At 43.3% G+C, this 18,456-nt stretch overlaps 1 protein-coding gene, 1 non-coding gene and 1 pseudogene across 2 annotated transcripts in view; all 3 read left to right on the forward strand.

Annotated features, from left to right (window-relative positions):
* The window catches only part of LOC132885533 (titin-like), a 978,782-nt gene that overhangs the window by 115,595 nt on the left and 844,731 nt on the right, over positions 1-18,456 (forward strand). Inside the window, 1 exon segment of the mRNA XM_060920287.1 lies at positions 298-570. Within this exon segment, the coding sequence (XP_060776270.1) occupies positions 298-570 (273 nt within the window).
* On the forward strand, positions 9,194-9,312 carry LOC132896526 (U5 spliceosomal RNA). Its single transcript, XR_009656076.1, has one exon. It is a non-coding gene; the product is annotated as a U5 spliceosomal RNA (small nuclear RNA).
* Positions 9,463-9,643, forward strand: LOC132898031 (U2 spliceosomal RNA; annotated as a pseudogene).

An 18,456-nucleotide genomic window follows, 5' to 3' on the forward strand; every position in this document is an offset into this window, starting at 1 on the left:
GAAATAAAATGGTTGACTGTTATAATGGGCTTGGAATACCTGTTATTTAAGGGTTGGAGTGAATGGAGACTGTGAAAAGAGGGGTTGGGTGTGGGTGGTTGCTGTGTGGCGATGTGCGTGCGCGCGTGTGTGTGTGTGTGTGTGGGGGGGGCCCACTCAGATTATTTTGTCCCGGGCCCAGCCAAAGCTGTCAACGGCCCTGATCACAGGGACAGCAGAAATGTTTTCACTCTGTAGAGGTGATTAGTACAGTAAATATTATATTACTCCTGAACTGTATGTTTTCATCTTGAACAGAAAAACCTAAACCTGAACTCACATCAGACCTTAAAGGAGCTGCACTGACAGGAATCCCAGTGACTCTGTACTGTACACTGAAGCCACAGTCTGCTGGATGGAAGTTTTACTGGAGCACATCAACACAGAGCTCTGAGACTGAAACAGAATCAGGCCACTATGTCATCAGACCAGTTCGTGTCTCTGATGGAGGCCAGTACTGGTGCCGAGCTGGAAGAGGAAACCCAGTCTACTACACACACTACAGTGATGCACTCTGGGTAAAGGTTACTGGTGAGTATGTGACTGCACTGGACAGAAAATGTTAACAGTAGAGCTTGGTAGTAACACATGGTAAGTTACACTGCCAGGCCAAAAAAGGGTGCACACAAATATTTTGTTGGACTGACTTTAGCTTTAATTACGGAGCACATTAGCTGTGGCACTGTTTCAGCAATCATTTGCAACATCACAACACTTATTTCCATTCAGACTTTTACTAATTTTTAGCCTCGATCTTGTATTGATGATGGGGGAATTGAACCGCTCTGTAAAGTCTTCTCCAGCGCATTAAATTAATGGCATTTAGCAATGTACAACATACCCAGAGCAGGCTGGGGAGCAGTTGGGGGTTAGGTGCCTTGCTCAAGGGCACTTCAGCCATTCCTGATGATCCAGGGAATCAAACTGATGACCTTTTGGTCCCAAAGCTGCTTCTCTAACCATTAGGCTATGGCTTCCCAAATGTGGTTAAGCTCAGGACTCTGTGGTGACCAATTCATGTGTGAAAATGATTCCTCATGCTTCCTGAGCCACTCTTTCACAGTTTCAGCCTGATGAATCCTGCCATTGTTGTCCTGGAATATGTCTGTGCCATCGGAGAAGAAAATATCCAATTATGATCATTTCATGCACTTCCCTTCTTACCCTGACACGCCCATTGCTCAGGAATGGAGTAAATCTGGACTCATCAGACCACATGACCTGTTTCCATTGCTCTGGAGTCCAATATTTATGCCCCCTTGCAAACTAGAGCCTTTTCTTCTGATTAGCCTCATTAACAAGTCGTGTTCTTATAGCCACACTGCTGTTTAGTCCCAATCCTATGAGTTCTCACTGCATTGTATGTGGAAATGCTTTTACTTTCATGACTAAACATAGCCATGAGTTTTACTGTTGATTTTTTTTTTACTGTTTTAGTGATCTTAAACAAGTGTTTAATTGATCTCTGATCACAGTCAAGTTTTTTTTCTGACCACATTTCTTCCTCAGAGTTGATGGTCCATCAAGATCCTTCCTGGTTTTAATCATGTATTGTACAGTTCTTAACCCAATTCCAGTAATTGCAGCAGTCTCCTTAGTTGTTTTCTTTGCTTGATTCAGGCCAGTAATTTAACCCTTCTGAACCATACTAACACCTTTTCCATGACCATGACACGGTTGTTTCAGAAATGAGAAGCTACTCACTGCATCATTTAGGGGTAAATGAATTGTTGCCATCTGAAACATATTAATCACTGCAATAATTATCCAACTCTTATGGTGATGATACACGGGGCAACTTTTTGGGCAATGTTGCCGAGCAATGTTGCTGGCAACAGGCAACTAGGTGAGACACAGGGCAACTTTTCAGGGCAACTAACAATGGGCAACAACAATTAGCAACGGCAGTTTACAGTTAGCTAAAAAAAATCGATGTCTTAATTTTTGCTGTGACCATTTAATCAATCTGTCTGTTGTTTTTTAGAGCTTTGGTGAGGTAAATTCCTCCATATAGAATATTAAAATAACTTACCGGCGTAAAAACAGATGAGTCTCTCCATCTCTTCACTCCACTGACACTGAGCGGCCGCCATATTTGTTTGAAATTTCTGATCCGAACCTCACCGGAGGTCACATGACTCGATACTCGCGTTCTGATTGGCTTATCTCAAAAAGTTGCCAGAGATTATCAAAACCATTCAGAAAGAAACAATGTTGCCCAATCTCAATAGAAAAGAGTCAAAACGCAATTGCCCACCAACATTGCTCGGCAACATTGCCCAAAAAGTTGCCCCGTGTATCATCACCATTAGGTATTTGCTTATTTAAATCCAAATGATGACATTTTGTGGACAGTGTATACATGCATAGGAACATAGAGAACAAATAAATTTTCCCCAGTATCATACCCAAGTGTGAATGAGTTGAAGAGGAGGAGGTTTGAACTTTTATCCTCAACACTGAGTGTAAAAGAAATAAAGGCAGAATCTGAAAGATTGAGAAAGATTAGAGTGTTATTGTGAGGTGTTATGAATTGATAACATGTATGTGTGTGTATTATGAGTGAAAAAAAAATGTATGTATGAGTTTTTGTGACTTAGCTCTGATATGATGCAGCACTTCAAACAGAAAGATGCTTTTCACTCAGGAAATTGTCATTTCTAGGATGTTTTATGCTCTATGTATAGATTAATATATTATCTTCCTGACATCATACTGCAAATCTTTTTTTAATCTCTTTTAATTGTCTTAATTTTTAATCAAGTATAAATGTTAATATAATCGTGACATAAATTGTTATATTTATTATCAGGTGACTCAGCTCCAGTGTCTCTGATCATCAGTCCCAGCAGAACTCAACACTTCACTGCTGACTCTCTCTCACTGAGCTGTGAGGACCAGAGTGACTCTACTGGATGGACAGTGAGACGATACACACACAATGAGACACCGTTCTATTGTTCATCATATTCAGAATCTACATGTAACATCAGCTCCCTCTCTACATCACACACTGGAGTTTACTGGTGTCAGTCTGAATCTGGAGGACACAGTGATCCTGTCAATATCACAGTGCACTGTGAGTCTTTTATCAGTTCTCATCAGCAGTATTTAATACACAAACCAGACCTAACATTAAAAAAAAACTATTCTTAAGAATTATAAAGAAGTTAAGTGATCCCTTACTTGTAAAACATAAAAGCTAATTTATTATCTTGTGATTGACAGCATTGCAGTAAAACCTATTTTTAACATCTCAATGCTCTTGAGGAACTCGTGGAAATTTTACTCAACACAGTGCCATTAGTTATTTTAAACTAACAAATTATGTTTGACTCTTTAGCTCGTGTTTTTCTTTGTTTCCTTCTCTCCGAGTCACTTCGTCATTGTTAACATAACTGCATAACTGTGTATTTTCAGAACCCGACAAAATGATGAAAGCTTTTACGTGTTGTATACACTATGGTCATAGACAGTTCTTAAGTTACTGCTGTGTTCTTTAAGATTTATGATGTTAATTGTGTTTCAGTCAGGTTAGCATGCAGGTGTAAATGATTTCAGTATTAGCTCCTAGACCTTGATATTATGCTTAACTGGATTTAATATGCTTTGTCATATTCATCATATTCAGTTTATAACTTAGGTCAGTTTATTTGTGAATTCCACATGAGCTTCAAGTGGCTTAAGTACTGAAGCCACCAATAAAATAGAGGTCTAGAAAGTAAAAAAAAAAATATATAAAGGTAAGTGAATAATAGTATGTGTGGGTCATAATAATCAACTTATTGGAAATTCATATGGATCAATATTTTAATGAGCCTGATTTTCTCAAAAAAAAATTCCACTTTTCCTCTTTCTGGTTATCTCGATGTACATGAACGTCACACACTGTTATCTGTACCTTCTCAGATAAATAGCTTTTAAAGTAATAATACAAAAAAAAAGGTACATGGACCTTTCCAGGTAAAACATGCACACCAGATGTACAAAAGGGGTACCATTAAAAGATATACCAATGCAGTAATGAAGATACGTACAGTTTGGCATCTTTGTTTCTGAGACTGCAACAATAAAATTATAAAATACCCCATTTGTGTTTTCGGCCCCACGTAAACATGGCATGTTAAAGAATAAAGAACAACTCCATAAAATACAGCAATCTCACAAAGAAATGCAATGTGTTTTCTAAGCCTTGTAAAGGACTGAATCTTCCACTAATAATGGAGAATTACACTCTATTTTGCACATATTCTGTTTTCAGTGTCTTCTTTCTCTTTCCTACAGATGGTGACGTGATCCTGGACAGTCCTGTCCATCCTGTTACTGAGGGACGTCCTCTGACTTTATGCTGTTTGTATCGCAACACAAAGATCTCAGAGTCTGGTGCTGATTTCTATAAAAATGATTCAGTTCTCCAGAAGCAGACTACAGGAGAGATGACCATCAGGAATGTCTCAAAGTCAGAAGAAGGTTTCTACCACTGTAAACACCCACAGAGAGGAGAGTCACCAAAAAGCTGGGTTTCAGTCAGAGGTAAGGGAATCGTGTCATCTTACTTGAATGACATTTGTAACATTAGGAAGTATTCCTTTTCAAAATTCAACACCCCCCCCCCACCCCTTTCTTTATTTTGTTTATCAAGAACGCTCATTGGCCAGATATTTCTCTGCCTGTTTGCAATAGCTAACAAAGCTGTAAAGGTGCAAGAGATTGGCCCAGGCCACCTTACCCTATACCAGCTTTCTGGACCTCCAACAGAGTGTTTTCACCGACATCACCAAAACACAAATGTTTCAGATGTACAGTGCCTTGAAAAAGTATTCATACCACTTGAACTTTTTCACATTTTTCCACCTTACAACCACGAACTTAAAGTTTTTTATTGAGATTTTATGTGATAGACCAACACAGAGTAGCACATAATTGTGAAGTGAAACGAAAATGATAAATGGTCTTCAAAATTTTAAACAAATAAAAATCTGAAAAATGTGGTGTGCATTAGTATTCAGCCTCCCTGCGTTAATACTTTGTAGAGCCACCTTTTGCTGCAATTACAGCTGCAAGTCTTTTGTGGTATGTCTCTACCAGTTTTGCACATCTAGACACTGAAATTTTTGCCCATTCTTCTTTGCAAAATAGCTCAAGCTCAGCCAGATTGGATGGAGAGCGTCTGTGAACAGCAATTTTCAAGTCTTGACCCAGATGCTCAATGGGATTTCGGTCTGGACTTTGACTGGGTCATTCTAACACATGAATATTCTTTGATCTAAACCATTCCATTGTAGCTCTGGCTGTAAGTTTAGGGTCATTGTCTTGCTGGAAGGTGAATCTCCTTCCCAGGCTCAAGTCTTTTGCAGCCTCCAACAGGTTTTCTTCCAGGATTGCCCTGTATTTTGCTCCATCCATCTTCCCATCAACTCTGACCAGCTTCCCTGTCCCTGCTGAAGAAAAGCATCCCCATAGCATGATGCTGCCACCACCATGTTTCACAGTGGGGATGGTGTGTGCAGGGTGATGAGCAGTGTTAGTTTTCCGCCACACACAGCGCTTTGCATTTAGGCCAAAAAGTTCAACTTTGGCCTCATGTGACCAAAGCACCTTCTTCCACATGTTTGCTGTGTCCCCTACATGGCTTCTGGCAAACTGCAAACAGGGCTTCTTATGCTTGTCTTTCAACAATGGCTTTCTTCTTGCCACTCTTCCAAAAAGGCCAGATTTGTGGAGTGTACGACTTATAGTTGTCCTGTGTGCAGATTCTCCCACCTGAGCTGTGGACTTCTGCAGCTCCTCCAGAGTGATCATGGACCTCTTGGCTGCTTCTCTGACCAGTGCTCTCCTTGCTCGCTCTGTCAGTTTAGGTGGATGGCCATGTCTTGGTAGGCTTGCAGTTGTGCCATACTTTTTCCATTTTTGAATGATGGATTGAACAGTGCTTCTTGAGATGTTCAGAGCTTGGGATATTTTTTTTTATAACCTAACCCTGCTTTAAACTTCTCCAGAACTTTATCCCTGACCTGTCTGGTGAGTTCTTTGGTCTTCATGATGCTGTTTGTTCTTCAGTGTTCTCTACCAAACCACTGAGGCCTTCACAGAACAAGTGTATTTATGCTGAGATTAAATTACACACAGTAGGACTCTATTAACTAATTAGATGACTTCTGAAGGCAATTGACTGCACTGGATTGTATTTAGAGGTATCAGAGTACAGGGGGCTGAATACTAATGCACACCACATTTTTCAGATTTTTATTTGTTTAAAATTTTGAGGACCATTTATCATTTTCGTTTCACTTCACAATTATGTGCTACTCTGTGTTGGTCTGTCACATAAAATCTCAATTAAAAACTTTGAAGTTCGTGGTTGTAAGGTGGAAAAATGTGAAAAAGTTCAAGTGGTATGAATACTTTTTCAAGGCACTGTATGCCATGTTGGAGTCATTGATTTCTGTAAATAAACAATGCTTGCATTTCATGCAAAAAAAAAATCTCAATTTTTGTAATGGCATTGGCTAAAGAAACTTGCAATAAGAAGACAGAAGCTGCTAGAAAATATGTAGAAGGCCCAGTGTAAGAGCCTGCTATCTGACGAAACTGCAGTTAATCGACGGCCTGGAACCATATGAAATAGGAGAGGAACTGAGTGAAGACAATGCGTTGCTGCTGGCTGTGACATACCCAGACATCATCAACTAATGAATTTTTTTCTCCAAGTCCACACACTGCTGAGGATCTGAAGTGTTTCAAGGGACTAGAAGCCTATAACCAGATGTGCTGTGGCTGGGTCAGGGAACGAAAAGCATGGAAATATAGTGAAAATGTCTGGTGAAAGCAAAGGTGTGTACTGTGTACATTACATGAACAGTGATATACTGTAGATCATGAATGCACATCTCCTGTGGGCTAAGGTGACCAGATTTCTGGGAGAAAAATCGGGGACATTTTGGCGTTCGGCGGGGAAAATAAAACTAGAACCTCAGTTTTTTTGCTCTTTTGCTCTTAGCATTCCTGTTTTTGTAGTCTGTCCATAAATAGCATAGGAAGCATAGGCCTGTATATTTTTTTTTCTCCTCTCAGTATATTAGTTTATTGAATAGCCCTATATCAGACACAACTGGGCAAAGCAAAATCTTTTGTAAGCCTATGAGAACTCTTAAAATAAAGTCAGCTGCAGCACAGACGCTCATAAAAACTGCTTTAAAAAATTAAATCCCAAACCAATGGCATTTTACCAAAAATGCACCCCATGACATCCACCCCAATCAATGAAATTAAAGGTTAGCCTATTTGATTTATCAGCAGCATTTGTATGAAGACGTGAAGGTGATAAGAGCACACACTGTGAAGGACGCACACAATTTTAGAGCTATTTTAAACAAAAAAAAAACATGTAAAGAAATAACTTACAAAATTATTAGGCTACCAGATAGCTATAACATTTTTTTTAACAATTTTCAAGTAATTTCTTAAGAAGTAATTTCTTAAGAATATTTCCATAAAATAGTCTTTAAAATCTGTAAAATAAATAAAACATGGTATCAGGTATAACTGATAAAGTCTGATGAAGGGATAGAAATGTCTGTAGTTCCTTTATAAGGATAGTGGGTTAAGACCCAGAGTGACATATAAGATAAGATAACTTTGCAGTCTATCTTTTCACGTTTCAGCATTCCCTACTAGAAAACAGACTTGGAGCATTATGCATCTGAAGTGTCGCAACAGTTCAGTGTGCACCTGCGCCGGCTGATGTTCACTCTTGCGCCCGAAATGCAGATCACTGACCGCAGAGAACGCATTGTTTTCAATACCACCATATATAAATATTGTTTGAGATTGCATGAAGAAACTGTCAGAAATCCAGACAAACGCCTAAAATGAGGATTAGCCTATTTCATGATCCAGACAGAGGGCTGGAAAACCGGAATGAATGGCCACCCCTAGACTAACGTCTATTTAAAAATGTGTGGCTTTTAAAACTTATTTTGACCAGTAGCCTACTATTGCAATGGTTGCAAAATCATAGGCTAAATGCACTTATAATAGCCATTATGTTGTCTACAACAGACAAGACTTGATTGAACTCAATGAGTGCTCGGGAAAAATGCCGAGACCAAACAACGCAGTCCTTCCACTCACAAGACGTAAGCTCTTCTCATGAACAACCTGAATGGATTGGTTTCATTTAATCGATGTAGGCTATGTCATGCTTTGTGTAATGTGTCATATGGAAAAAAAAAAGATAGATAGCAAACGCAAAATAGACACTCACGAGAAAAGCCACTAAGCCACCTACCGGTCTATGAAGACAACCTGTAACTTATACCAGGATGACGAGTAGCCTAACAAGATGAGGATCTCTAGAAGCGTGTGGTTCTGTCAAATGTTATGAAATATTATCTGATGTAATGATCACATGGCGTGATCCACCTATAGGGCCACTTGAAAGCCAGTGTCGTTCTGAAATAGGATTATTGTCAAAGCAACCCATGCACGTCTTCTCCAAGGCTACTTTCAAAGACCTCTGTCACTCGATTGGAACCGGGGATTCGCGGCCAAAGTTTTCGGGGACAGGTGCATTCGGGGACAGGTCATTAAAATCGGGGTCTGTCCCCGGAAATCGGGGGCGTCTGGTCACCCTACTGTGGGCCGACCTCAGCTGACAGCAGATAGCTGATTGTGATTTTTAACTTGAGCTTACTCTCAAGAGAACATACAGAGGCACCATCATGGCTAGACAGTAGAAATATGGTGTCATGCTTAATTTTAGGACATTGATCAAAACTTAAAAAAAGTCATACCTGATACAAAGTGAACTGAACACACTCTTACGTTGTGTGGATTTTTGTCGGTCAGATATTGGTTTAGTTTGGCAAGCCAGAGACGATGACGCTCCTCTGACAATTTTGTCATTTCCTTCCCTGATTTTTGATTATTTTAGGTAATCGGTAGAAGTGCAGATGTTTCTCACGATCTGAGCGATTGTGGCAACCCATAACTGTGCAGTAATTCACCATTATTTGGTTAGTTTATTGAAAAATTCATGAAGATTGCTTTGCTGTTGATGTGTCCGATGCCTCCAATATGGCCGACTTCCGGTTTGATGACGTCATGTGAAAACACGCAATACAGTTTCACTCGCCTGATCCAGTGTTAAGTGCAGCTCAGGTTTCTCTTCACTGACACGTAAATCTTCTGCCTTTTACTAAAGATTTCTGGGGAGAGGAATGTTAATGAGCTCAACTTATCTTTTACAGGCTTTGCTCAAATGTTAGAAATATCAAACTTTCTGCATGGAAACACTCCCCCCCCCCCCCCCCCCCCCACACACACACACACACACATGATGTCTCTCTTCAAAAGGATCCAGCTGTTGAGGGTGGAGTCTAGCTGTGTTTACCTTTCTGAATTTTAATATATGGAAGTGGCATATTTAAAGTCATTGAGTTTAGTGTAGTACCTGTTCTTATTAATTTATTATCTGATATGTTTTTTACGAGGTTGTTTTATTAGACAGAATTTTAGAGCAGGGAGTTGGAATTGGGACTTGCTTCTTCTGCTCCACACATTAACCTGGTATTGCAGTACCCCCAGGAATAGTGCCCTTATTCAAAAAAATGAAGAGAAAAAAACTCTTTCTTTAATAGTAGAGCTCCATAGGTATAGAGTATGGATACATTAAAAAAAAAAACATTGTGTTTTTTCTGACGGTTTGTTCTGCGTGTGCCTGCCACCACAGGAAACTCAATGAGTAGTGAAGTGTGAAGTAGAGTAGTAGTCGGGACAGTGCAGTAGTGAGTAACTTGTCGCTGTTGTTGCCCGAAGATTTGTATCACATAAGGAAACAGTATAGTAACTATAACGGTAAAGAAATGAAACAAGATTGGCTGGCTATGATATAAAAAAAAAAAAATTCTCCAACCCAGAAACAGATGGGAGCTCTGCTTTTAGGCAGTGCCTCAATCTATATTGTCCTTAAAGGTGTGTGACCGGGCGCAACCGCGGCACACAATGGAACCCGACTACGCCACCCCGAAGGGACAAAAAGGTTTTGCCAAGAGACGGCACCCCTAACACGTCAGCATGTACTGGCACACAAGTTTACAATCAATAAAGGCAGCAGAGACCCAGTGCTCAAGTTCAAGCAATCATTTATTTTTAAGTATATGGAAAGTGGATGTAACTGAATGCGGATGGAGCTGGAAGCTAAAGCAGAGTGGTCAATGCAAAAATATGTTTATTACAATATATTAATTTTACGTAAAATTGAGCCTCATATTTAAATAGACTTATAAATATACACACATTTACATAGCCAGCTAAGCCTACCAGCAGGGGGAGTAGCCAGGTACAAGCCACTGAGAGCGCAGAGAACCAGAGGAGACACCCAAGACCTGTGATGGAAATAGTCACACGCGCACACGCACAGCAAGTCTATCCACACGCACTGCAACAAAAGATGCACTGCAAACATACAGAAAAAGGGTGAACACTACAAAAAGCCCACTAAACATCCAGTGAACTAAAAACGTTAAGCTGACGGGAGAAACCAAGATCCCGCACTCCAATGGACCTGGCAATACCTGCGGCAGAACTAAGCACAAGCAGCAAGGGCTATGCAATGCAACGTGGTCAAAATAAAAAGAAAAAAATAAAATAGAACCCCACAGTTGGTTTGACAATTAAATAAAAAACACCGTTACACCTGGACCATGACGGGCGTGAAGCCCCAGCTAAACAATCTGTATTCAGTCTCCCCGCGCTCACACTCACGGGGAAACAGAATAGGATAGAGGTGCAGCAGACAAACTCGCGAAACAAATGGGGAAAGTCATAAAGCAAATCAGAAAAATAAACAATATGAAACAAAACTAAACAAAGCAAAGCAGCAGTAGTGCAAAGCAGCTCGAGTCTTCCCTACAAAGGAACAAAAGCGTCATTAGACCGAGGCATAAAAATCACCAATCACCAACTACAATGTCACACAACATTACCTTGCCTCGGTACTAATGATGCCAAGTCCCTCACTCGGTCATCACCGTGCTGAGCCTAACTGCTAACAAATGCCAAAGGAAAAATTAAAAGCAACTTAACAAGAAATAAAAAAACTTTTAAAAGAATAAAACGCACCGGCACAAGGAATCAGCTGGCTTAACGCGATAGAGGCCCGCAGTGCATTCACGCGGGACTCACAAGCCACAGAAACCTATCAGGCAAAATACACAGATAAGTAAAAATTAAACTAAATAAAGTGTGCACTACAAACCTTGCTCACCTGCTAGCAACGAAAGTCTAGGGCCAAGATAGTCCAAAAAGTCAGGCTGTGCCCCGAACAGGAAAAAGGCTGCTCCTATAAAGCCCCTGCAATTAATTAACTGAACGCAGGTGCGCTACAATGCGGGCCTGCACTTCAGACTTCAGAGGCGGGGCACCCGGCTACAATCTACCCCCGCTTTCTATCGGCGTCCCGACGATAGACAAAACAACTCGGTGCCATGGCCTAAACAGAGCAGTGATCATATTACTAGGCACAGATGATTGAGAGGCTGCAACCCCATGATCCCCCTCACCGACTGTGGATCGTGGGAGACGATGTGGATTGGTGTGCTTCCCTGCAGTTGCACGCTGGGTCCTCCGGAGAAGATGCTCATCCGCAGGCTGGTCCTCACTAGTTGAGACCATACCACTCAAAGTCGAGTCTACTGATATACTTGGCCCAGACTCTGGCAAGCGGGCAAGGGGACTTACAGAACTACGAGGGGGCCTAGGAGCAACTGGGGGCTGAGGTGGAAGTACCGCCCAAAAAGAACCATCCATCTCCTCCACCTCCTTCGGCGAGTCCTGGGGGGTAGTGGCACCTGGTACAAAAGAGCAAATTTGGTTAGTAGGGACAAGCCGAAGCAGGGTCCGATGGACCGCTTTAGAAGGGCCCAACTCCCCATCATCCTGAACTGGGGCAATAGAGTACACTGCACCCCCCCGAAGAGGGGGCTTTAACAACTTGATACTTGGCCGATCCCCAAGTGTCTTGAATCTTGGCCCTTCCCCGAAAGGCCTTATTTTGCAGGTAAACCAAGTCACCTTCTTTGAGGTCATCCCCAATCAGCCCTTGGTCATTCCTCTCCCTCCGAAGGCAAGCAGCAGCCTCCAGGTGATCCTTGGCACCATCAAATGCCGTTTGAAGACAGTATTGGTGTTCTCGCACCCAGTCATGAATGGAGCCATGATGTGGTTCCCGGCCCCGGCCCAGGAGGAAATCAATAGGCAGTTGTGGCTCCTGCCCAAACATGAGCAGGTGAGGGGACTCACCTGTGGTCTGATGGACGGTAGTATTGTAGAAGGTGACCTGTGGCAGGTAAGCTGGCCAATCTGATTTCTTATCCGGGGGTAGGGCTTGAAGGAGACCATGCAGCGTCCTATTAAATCGTTCACACTGCCCATTACCCTGGGGATAATAGGGCGTGGTGTGCATCTTTTGAACTCCATAAAGGTCACAGAGTTGCTGAATCAGAGCACTTTCAAAGTTGCGCCCCTGGTCAGAGTGAATTCGTGCAGGGACCCCATACCTGTAGAACCACTCCTTCACCAACATGTTGGCCACCGTAGATGCACGTTGGTCTCGAGTTGGTACCGCCTGGGTAAACTTTGAAAAAACGTCAGTCATTATTAACACAGTCTCTAAGCCATTTGTAGAAGGATCCAACAAAGTGAAATCAATGGCTAGAAGTTGATTAGGCCTGGAACTCATTAAATGGCCCATAACAGGCCTTACGGGAGGATGTACTGGTTTAGCTAGCACACAACGGGAACATTGCTGGCACCACTGCTTTACATCTGCATACAGACCAGGCCAAAAACAACGTTGCCTCACCAACTCTGTAGTCCTTTCGGCCCCTTGGTGCCCATGACCCTGGTGTAGCTGTTGGAGAACCTCCTCCTTCAACACGCTGGGGAGTAGTAGTTGGACCACCTCTTCCCCACCATTGGACCGGAAAACCCTTCTGTGCAGAACGCCATCCCTCTCCAGAATCCGGTCCCACTGTCGAACCAGCTCCAACACTGGTCGTGCAAGGGCAGCCCGTTCTGCATGCGACAGCCTACGGTCTTGGCGCCAGAAAGTCAAGAAGGGGCCAATTACTGCATCTTCCTGTTGTAGTCTTGCCAGCTGTTGAGGTGAATGAGAGGGTAAAGCAGAGATGGCAGACTGGGTTACCTCAAGGGTCGGGGCTGGTATTAGCTGCTGCAAGTACCCAGGGATTGATACCCCAGGGCGGGGGGGTTCCTCCCCCATAGGTCCAGTAGGAGGCTGTACCTGTCTAGAAAGAGCATCAGCATTAACATTGGAGCGACCCGAGCGGTATTTGATTGTATAATCGAATGCTGCCAGCTGGGCTGCCCAGCGTTGCTCTGTCGCCCCCAACTTGGCAGTAGCTAGGTGGCTCAGGGGATTGTTGTCAGTCTAAACTATACACCTCTGCCCAAGCAGATATTCTCTAAATTTTTCGGTCATAGCCCATTTCAGGCCCAGGAGCTCCAATTTCATTGAGCTATAGTTTGGCATGTTCTTTTCAGTGCGACTCAAAGCCCTACTAGCATATGCTATTGGCCTAACCCGCCCCCCCTGTTCTTGAGATAATACAGCCCCCAACCCGTTCAGGCTGGCATCAATCTCTAAAACAAAAGGTTGGGAAAAGTCCGCATAAGCCAAAACTGGGGCTGTGGTAAGCCTAGACTTAAGTTCATTAAAGCTCTGCTCGCATGAATCAGTCCAGGCACCCCCAATTAAGGTCCCTTTTGCCTTGCCCGCATAAACCCTTGTCAGCCCAGCCACCAGATTATGCAGAGGGGCGGCGGTCTGAGAGAACCCCTCCACGAACCGCCGGTAGTAACTAGCAAACCCCAAAAAGGATCGTAGCTCCGACACCGTTGTTGGACGGGCCCATCTGGCTACGGCGGACACTTTGTCAGGATCTGTTGCTACCCCCTCCTTTGATATAACATGGCCCAAATACTTCACCTCTGGTCTGAAGAAGCAGCACTTTTCAAGCTTCACTTTGAGGTTCTCCTGATGCAGCCGGGACAACACCGTGTCCAGGCGCCGTATATAATCTTCCACTGTAGATGAAAAAATGATTACATAATCCAAATACAGCAACAGTGTCTGGAAATGTTGTGCACCAGAAATTTGCTCCATAAGTCTCTGAAATGTACTGGGTGCATTACACAGCCCAAAGGGCATGCGGTTGTATTCAAAAAGGCCAAAGGGGGTACAAAAGGCGGTCTTCATCCTGTCCTTTTCTGCAACAGGTACCTGATTGTAGCCACTTGCCAGATCAAGTGTTGAAAACCAGCGGGCCCCCGATAGCGCATCCAACGATTCTTCTATCCGGGGCAGGGGGAAAGCATCACGTCAGGTCTTACTATTCAACTGCCGATTGTGGGTGCAATCAGTTAATTATTGATATTAAGTGATCAATCTCGTTAAATCAGTCTCATTAAATTTTGAAGGTTAATAATTAAAATGAATCAATCCCATTGAATCGTTTACTTTGACTCATTTGAATTGAATCATACCATAGAATCAGTCTCATTTGAAGTGAATCATTCAGTGAATCGTTCAATGAATCGTTTAGTGAATCATACCAATAATCCTGGTGCTTAATAATAAATTACCAAACAGCTAAATTATGGTATATTTCCAAATTATTACGATCACTTACCATATTACATAACTTATATATGCACCCTTTCTGAATTCTTTGAGAAGATTGGGGACTTCACATATTGTTCACCAACAAGATGAATACACACAGCTTTGATAATAAATGAATTTATTATACAAAGATAAAAAAAAATGGATAATCAATATATACAAGCAGTGAGGTGTATATACATGTGTGGTGTGTGTGTGTGTGTGTGTGTGTGTGTGTAGGACTTGACCATGTGTTTAGCCTCGTGTAGCTAACTACACGTGGTGGAGGCCTAGCTTGTTGGTAGCTAAACAAAAGAATGTTATCTAAACAGAACAAAGGATTAGCTCTGTGTTTAGCCTTGTGTTGCTAGGGTGAGTTTGCTAAAGGCCCTATGGCCTAGCTAAAGTGTGTTTGTTAGGCCTGGTGAGGCCTACTGAGCACGTGTTGCTAAAGACAAGGGTATTAGCCATAGCTAACTAAAAGCTGGCTTGTGGATTTCTAGCTGAGGTGTGGTTTATCAGGCCTGATGGCCTGCTGAGCACATGGTAGGCCTTGATTAGCTTTGTGTTGCTAAGCAGACAAAAGGGAAGCTGTAGCTAACCCACTAGCTCATAACCATACTGAATCCACTGAAATCTTAATGAGATCAAGATGTATAATAATGAAATTATAATGTTAGTAAGAATAAAAGAGAGAAGCATGCGCAGCCTATCTATTAAACAATTGAGAGAACATAGAACCAAAATAAATCAACACGCTGCGTGTCTAACAGTGTAATGAATAAACCTGGGTTTAAATTCACACTATTTCAAATAAAAGCAAATTCCTAAGACTATCTTAATTATGCCCAAATGCCAAAATCTTACTTAATCCTGCCTTTAGCAAGATATGAAGAACTATTCGCCGGTGTAGTTTCGGGCCTCGCCGTGGGAGCACGTGAGCTGCTCGTGATGGAGGCGTAGAAACTTTTGGGTCCAGCGGAGCACTTGGGTGGTTCCCGTGGAAAGCAGAGGATTCTTGGTCCGAACCTCAGCATTCGTGAGGAAAAGTCTCTTTGCCAAGGGTAAGAAGATCGCGCTGAGTGATGGATCTTGCAAGAAAGAAGACGTCTTTTTGAGTGGAGAGCGCCTCTTTATACGTCCAGATTCATCGGGAGCCAGACGTGAGAGACAAAGATGGTGGAGCTTCCGCTTGGATTTATGCGTGCATGGCAGACTGACGTAGGTGATCCCGCCCACGCGTGACGTGGGTCACACGGAAGTTGCCTGGGAATTGTAGTTCTGACACAAGATGGCGGCATGATACCTACACGATAATCAACATACATTCGAAGGCTGCCATCCTTCTTCCGTGCCAGCACTATGGGGGATGCATACGGGCTACAGCTCTCCCGAATCACCTGTGTCTCTAGAAGCTGTTTAATGTGGGCCTTTACGGATTCGTACTCAGATGGTGGTATACGTCTAAAGCGCTGTCTAACAGGGGCATCGTCCATGAGTGGGATTTTGTGGGAGAGTAAATTTGTACACCCCAAATCCCCCTCATGGGTGGCAAAGACACTCTGATGTTTTTGTAATAGGGCTTTAACCTTAACCTGCTCTGACTCTGGGAGGACACCCAAATCCATAGACTCAATAGCAGTAGTTACTTTATTAGGCTGTAATGACTGGGAATTAATGGTAGCATACTCCTGCCCACCCCATAACCCCAGAACCTCGGTCACCCCGGCTGGAAGTGTTATCAAATGGGCCGTAGTTAAAACGCCTAATGCAGAACAAGGATAAAGCTTCACACCTACCTGCCCCACATTCACCACAGGAATATATGCAGTCCCCCTCTGCACGGTGACCATTGCAGGAGGTGTCAACAGGCCTGCAGGCAAAGAGTCCTGAGCAGAGAAGGGTTCAAACAAAATGGTACCCGAAGTCGCAGCAAAGTGATTAGAACAAGTAGTAGCAACAAGTTTAACAGTACCACCAGGAATATAAACAGGACATCTACCCCTCACCTTTGCAACTCCATAGGAGCGCCGCTGATCCCACACCTGGGCTTGATGGTAGGACTGGAGAGCTTGCTGGAGAATCTGGGGGGCCTGTTGTACAATGGCTTGATCAAAAAGAGTGGGACCATGCTGCTGAAATAAGTCATCATAACAAGCACGTATGATGTTCATGCCCAACACCCCAGGAACCCCAGTTGCAAATGCGGACCCAGAGTCTTTTACAATGAGAATACCCCTCTTTGGTATAGAGGTCCCCAAGACTTCAACATCAAGCTCAACATAGCCCGAGTATGGGATATCTAACCCATTAGCGGCACGAAGCTGTAACCATGAACATTCTCTCAGTACATCATTAAAATGAGTATAAAAGAAAGATTCAGAGACAGTGGAAACCATTGACCCCGTATCCAATAAACAGTCCACGTTCACCCCTCCCATAGTTACAGTCACATGTGGACAAGGGCCCACCAGTTGAGAAAGTTCTGGGCAGGACACCTCAGACACTGTACCATAGCCACTATTAGCCCCCTCTGAGTCGTGGCTCATTACAACAGAGGGAACTAGTTTCCCGTCACGGGCCGTGGGGCACCCTCTCCACCAGACTGGGGAACACTTTGTGGGATTACTCTTACATTGTCACAGTTATGAGCATAATGCCCAGGTTGTTGGCATCTCCTACAGATCACTGGGCCAGCCTGGGTGGATGGAGTGGATTGAGGTCGCCGGGGGTTTTGCAAAAGGGCTACACTCTCGGTGAGTCGGTCTAACTGTTCTTGTTGTTTCTTCAACATGGGTTTTACTTCAGCCAACTCTGAGGCCTGATTAGACAGAACCCCACTCCCTGTAGGGATGCTTGTAATTTGAGTGGCACAAATTGATGGAACAGAAAAACTCCTCTGCCTGCCCTCTACTGGCATACCCTCTCGCTCCCACCGCATCGCTTCTGCCCTCACATGCAATAACGTAGCGTCTGGCTTGTCTCGAACTACCTGCTTCAGTGCTCTATGGAGGTCAGGATCATTTACATGCTCAACAAACTGATCTCTTAATAAAATGGCTGAATTAGGTACTACATCTGGGGCCGCCTTCAACACTCGTTCCATTAGGGCAAACAAAGCATGAGAAAACTCTTGAAGTGATTCACCTTCTGATTGTCCCCTAGAGAAGAAATCCTTCTGAAGGGCCACATAAGACTCATTACAGCCATAAAGCTCTTGTAGGATGGCCAGCACTTTTGTTGGGTTCTCTCTATCGGCCTTAGGTCGGTACTTTATTTCATGCTTTGCCTCCCCTTCTAGATGATCAAAAATAAAATACGCCTGATCAATAGGGCTCAATTTCCGAACCCTTAAATTAGCTTGGACTTCCTCAATCCACTCCAAAATACCTACACCCCCCTTACCCTGAAAAATAGGACATTTTCTTTCTCTGGGCACATACAAAAATCTTTCAGGCGCAATGTCACTCACAGACACCGGGCCACCAGAGGGGGAAGCAGTGGAGGTGGAGCCAGATGCAGACTGGGCCATTTCAGCTGCTGGAACTGCTGCAGTTGCCTGATCCCGTTTCAAACGTTCATTTTCTGCCCGTAACTCAGTCACTAGGTCTCGCAGTTCCTGTAACTCGGCCTCCATACCTACAGAATGGGCTTAAGCAACTAATTCGCTGTAGCAGGGCGTTCCGGGGAATACTCCAACGCTTAGGATCCGATTAAGCACCACTGCTGCC

Source organism: Neoarius graeffei, chromosome 1 (assembly GCF_027579695.1).
Source record: "Neoarius graeffei isolate fNeoGra1 chromosome 1, fNeoGra1.pri, whole genome shotgun sequence".
Lineage (NCBI taxonomy): Eukaryota > Metazoa > Chordata > Actinopteri > Siluriformes > Ariidae > Neoarius > Neoarius graeffei.